Here is a 5,273-nt window from a genome sequence, read left to right as displayed (position 1 = left end):
TCTTACTTACCTGTATTGTCCCTCTCTGCCAGTGCTTGGAGCCATGCAAGGACTCGGGGGACCTGAGGAAACACCAGTGTCAGAGCTTCTGTGAGGTAAGGATGTCAGTGACTTCCATGTGGCTGTGCTAAGTGGGGTCACTGTTATGAAGGGCGTTCTTATTCTTCTGCAACGTGGGGACATCAGTGAACTTCAGGCCTGTGTGTGTATGACAAAAAGAAAAAAAAATTCTTGAGGTTTCTTAAAAGCCAACTACCCACTTCTTTCACTATTGGTTTGCCAGACAGAAACAAAATTATTCTGCGTAGAGACAAGACTAGAAGCTTTTAAAGATCCACACTGTCACCACCCTCCCACCTTATGCCACAGCTGTTCTCTGAGTAGCTCTGGACATGTGATTGAAAGCCCTATTAATGCTATCAGGGTTTCTCAAACATTTTCCTCTTACTGTTTTCCCTCAGAGTAGAATGCTTGCCTGAAGTAATTTGCTGCTTGTTAAATGAGGTCCCATTTAAAAGACGGACTCAATTTTTATTATAAGAAGTCCGGGGTGGTGTCTGTGGCTCAAAGGAGTAGGGCACCAGCCCCATATGCTGGAGGTGGCGGGTTCAAACCCAGCCCTGGCCAAAAACTGCAAAAAAAAAAAAGAAAAAAGAAGTCCCAGTAGTTGAGGTGGAGGTGGTCTGATGAAGTGGTCTGCTTATGTTCAGAAGGTGGAGCTAACAGAGTCTGAGGATGGGCCAGAGACAAGGAATAGCAGAAAGAGAGGAGTCCCTGAAGGTGCCAGGCCTTTTGTCCCTGACAACTATGGGGAGGAAGCTGGAATGTAGAGTATGTGATGAAAGCTTTTCAAGGTGTGAGGTGTGAGGTGGGGGGTGGGGGGAGTAAGTGGGGTGGGAGTGGTGGATTTGACCAACATTGTTGGTAGTGGTGTCCAGATTCTGCTTTTCTTGCTTCATGATGTGTGGGTGCTTTATGCTCCCCTGAGCTTCGGTTCCCCATTTGTGGCATGGAAATAATGATGGTTGTGGAGATAGGAAAGAAGTTTAAGTAAGAGGAAGAAATATAGCATGTGGTATAGAGGGACAGACTTGGAAGACATTAGCGTCTACTGGAGGTTAACTGCCACTACTGCAGTGATGATGATGGTGGTGGGGGTGGAGGGTCCGATGCAGCACTCATTTCAAGAGATTGTGTGCCAGGTTACCCTTCTAATTGTATCCAAGCTTGCCTTCCTGACTGCACGTGAGGCTGCGTCCCTGACTGTATGCGAGGCAGCTTTCTGGCTGCTTTCCTGTTTGTTGGCTGACAGTAGGAACAGAAGCCAACTGTGGCCCGGCTCTTTGTAAAGCTGTCAAATTGTCACATGGTACAATTCTATTGAATTGAACCAAATGCCAAATGCAGTGTTCTCTCCATAGCCAAGGCCTCATAGTTATATGATTTTAAACATTGTAAGTCACTTTCTGAATTAGAGGTCTTCCTCTTCATCATCCCATGTTTGCTGCACAACTATTTCAGGTGGACAGCATCTTGCATTTTATACTAACCTTAAAGACAATAGTTTCTTTTTAAGCAATTGTTTAAGAAATGTCACTGACTATTTTTAACATTTCATTTTTATTTTTAGCCACTTTCCACAAATAGATAAAATAATACGTTTTATTTGCTTTTTCTTTCTTTCTTTTTTTGCAATTTTGGCTGGGGCTGGGCTTGAACCCGCCACCCCCAGTATATAGGGCCGGCACCCTACTCCTTGAACCACAGGCACCACACTTATTTGCTTTTTCTTAACAGAGCTTACAGTATTATCTAGCCAAGGCACTAAAATCACATTTAGTTTTTAGCTCTTGGGAAGTATAGAAGAGACTGATGAAAATTAATTGATTTTTGCATATTTAATATATACAATATGATAAATAACTGCATTAAGCTATTTTTCTTTACCTTTTTGCTTTATCTACCCTAAGTTGGATGTATAATGACATCATTTAGATACTAACTACTCTAACAAAATGCGTAATCTTTGAAGATGATTTCTTTTTCAGTTTTTGGGACAGCAAGGGCAAAAAATTGAGCAAAAATGAATGAACATAGCATTTTTTCCCCCCAAATTTTAAATTGGAGTCAATGACCTGGCAAAAGATTAACATTTAGATGATTTGTGGAATTATTCATATGCATGGTTTTATCGGGGAAATTATAGTTACATTAATTTTATAATCAATGATTTGGCTTTATTGCCTGGAAATATTTGTGTAGACAAAGAAAAAAAACATTGAGCATATATATTTCTGTTGTCACAAGTGTCCTTAGTTGACATGAAATTTATGGGCACTAAACTGATTTGAATAATTTCTTTCCTAATATTTTCACACTCCTTTTAACAAGTGTCTGAGTAATTAACTCATAATATCACAAGCAATTTTACATGATTAATTGTTGGGCATTGCTTTCCTGACACACAGCTAATCTCTATCTACAGAATTTCCTACCAACCACTGAAGAACCAATTTACACATTTTCTTTATGTCTAGAGTTTTAATATTCACACATCATTTTCTCTGACTGGCACACATTTTACTCCATTTTTCATTCAACCAGTAAATTCTGATTAAGGTCTGATTAAAGATGTGGATAGAGACTTCATTTATACATACCATATGTTTTCCCATTTATACTCACGCCATCAATATTTTTTCAGTCTAATCCAAGTGAATTATGCAGGAAAGTTGATAGAGACCATCAACATTTGTCTTTGCTAAATACGATAAAGAGTTGAATAGAGCTCGTCTGTAAGATTGTTGTGTTAAATCTGTGTTATTAAAAGATGAACTTCGTGGGTGGTGTCTGTGGCTCAAAAGGGTAGGGCGCCAGCCCCATATGCAGGAGGTGGCAGGTTCAAACCCAGCCCCAGCCAAAAATTGCAAAAAAAAAAAAAAAAAAGAACTTCATTAAGTACAAAAACTAATATAATGAATTTTGAGAGGATACAATTGCCTAGATGCAGACCCCAGTAGTAGCAGGTTGGAATCTGGTGGCCAGTGATACTGTAGGAAAAGGCAGATTTACTTTCTGGTTTGGGATCTTTGAAAGTTTTTGTCAGAAGAACTTTTAAATGTTGAACAGCAAACTTGTAGCAGTAGGAAAAGAAAAGTGACAGAAATTGCTTACCCCTTTTTGACTATGTATTGCAGGCCAACTATACACAGTTGTGCTTAATTCTTTCTGTGTATTATAAACTGTAATAGTCCTAATGTTACTTATAGTATTTCAAGTTTACACACCAGTTCAGAAGCCACAAGTGCAAAGGTGAACACATTTATTTCCATAGTCCTCAGAATAATCCCAGAGATCATTTTTTTAAATTCTTATCAAAAGGGAAAACAGTGAATATTGAATATCCACACAGGACAGCTCTCAGATCAACTGGAAGATGTGACTTACTTGGGATGATTATGAGATTCTCCTTTTGTGGTCATGGGGTACACATGCTTCCCGTCTGTCCTAGGTCACTGGCCTTGCACATTTGTTCTGCCCTGTTAGCTCAGTCAGTAATGAGGAAATGAGGACCAGGGACCCGTCACTTTTCTGAGCTCACAGGTCCAGGGCGTGGTAGTTGGCTCATGGATACTTAAGATAACACATGAATAGAGAACCCAAACTTATCTGATTTGTGACTCATACTCTGATTCCTATGTGGACAGTATCAACCAAGTTGATTTTATTATATCACGGGGTAAAGCTAAGTCAGCATGGTTTCCAAGTTATCAAGCTGGAAACACTTGCCAGATTTAATAAAATTATTTCTACTTGGAAATGTCAACCCATGGGGCGGGATGGATGATTTTGGAAACTATTTTTCCCCAAAGCCGGTAACATATACATTTTGTTGAAAGAGGAAAGTTGGCAAATGCTAAATAATTGTTTCAAATCTGTTAGCACACTCCTTTCATTACTTAGGTTTAAACCTAAATTTAGAACTTCAAAAGCCAACAAAGTAAAACATACCTAGCAGCTAGCAGAAAAGTGAACTATGAAATGCGTAAGAGACGAAAGCCTTGAGAGTTGATGATGCTTAAAAGTTTAAAAAAGTTTTTTTTAGGGAGGTGCCTGTGGCTCAAAAGGGTAGGGCGCCAGCCCCATATGCTGGAGGTGACAGGTTCAAACCCAGCCCTGGCCAAAAAAAAAAAAAAAGGGTTTTTTTTAATTAACTAGCTTTAATTAACTAGCTACAGATTTGTGCTAATTCAATACTGGTCACGTGGCCTTTCTTCTACGTTTTAACTGTAAAGTTCTTAAACTGAGAAACAATTTATTTCCTCAATTCACATTGTTGTCAAATTTTATGTATGATTATGAAGAAAACAGTTTATATGGCTTCTACAATTCTAATTCAAACCTTGAAATTATACTTTTTTAGCCAGTATTTCTACTTTTTCCCTTTTGTTAATTAATATAAGAAAGGAGCATGCCTTTAATTATGTTTGATTGTAATAGTTTTGATACTTTGACATCCATTAAATTTACAATATCAGAAAGATTATCGTGGCCCTAAACCAATAATACTGTTTGATACTGCACCCACCCTCACGGTATATAAAAATTTCCAGCTCTTTCACAGGTTTTTAAAATGCACCCAAGCAACCTTTTCCATCCTAACTCTTTTTAAAATGTACCCAAACCTTTTCCATCCTAACTCTTTCACATATGTGGTATTTTAAACTCAGCTTGGTTTGTGGAAATGAACTGATGAGGCTAATACTGTAGTCACCCCCAGGATTACAGGGATATTTTCTTAGTGAAGTTATGTTTTGAGTTTTTGATGGTACTTGCAGTTATTATGAGAAATAACAGGCTAAAATTAATGAACTGTTTTTTTGGAAAATAATTTGAGACATTCCCCAACTGCCTACCTTCTAGTGCAGAGTTTGAGAACACTGAATTGTTTTAAATTAACATACTTTTACCATTGTGCGAAAGACTCCCTGGTGAACAGCCAAAAGCGTTCACTGACCTGTGTCCAGCCAGGTGACTTTGGGGCTACCAGGCACCTGGGTGAGGAGTGGTGCTCCCTTATCAGTGAGGAGCTGCAGGCTGCATGCTGGCAGGGTGGGTGGGCGTCACCTCAGGGTGACAGCTGTGGCTGAAAATGTTCAGTGGTCATCTCATGGGTGGGTCCTACCAGGCATTTTCCTAGTGCAGTGGGTGTGGCCAGGCAGCGGTGGGTGTGGCCAGGCAGCGGTGGGTGTGGCCAGGCAGCGGTGGGTGTG

At 39.6% G+C, this 5,273-nt stretch overlaps 1 protein-coding gene across 1 annotated transcript in view; it reads left to right on the top strand.

Moving 5' to 3' along the window:
- Nucleotides 1–5,273, top strand: part of ANOS1 (anosmin 1) — a 150,702-nt gene that overhangs the window by 91,979 nt on the left and 53,450 nt on the right. Inside the window, exon 3 of the mRNA XM_003793042.2 lies at nt 33–95. Coding sequence (XP_003793090.1) covers nt 33–95 — 63 coding nt within the window. The remainder of the gene's footprint in view (nt 1–32; nt 96–5,273) is intronic.

The sequence above is a fragment of the Otolemur garnettii genome, unplaced genomic scaffold (assembly GCF_000181295.1).
Source record: "Otolemur garnettii isolate 467f Iridium unplaced genomic scaffold, OtoGar3 scaffold00065, whole genome shotgun sequence".
NCBI lineage: Eukaryota > Metazoa > Chordata > Mammalia > Primates > Galagidae > Otolemur > Otolemur garnettii.
Note: the sequence above shows the minus strand (reverse complement) of the source record. Positions and strands in the feature narration are given on the sequence as shown.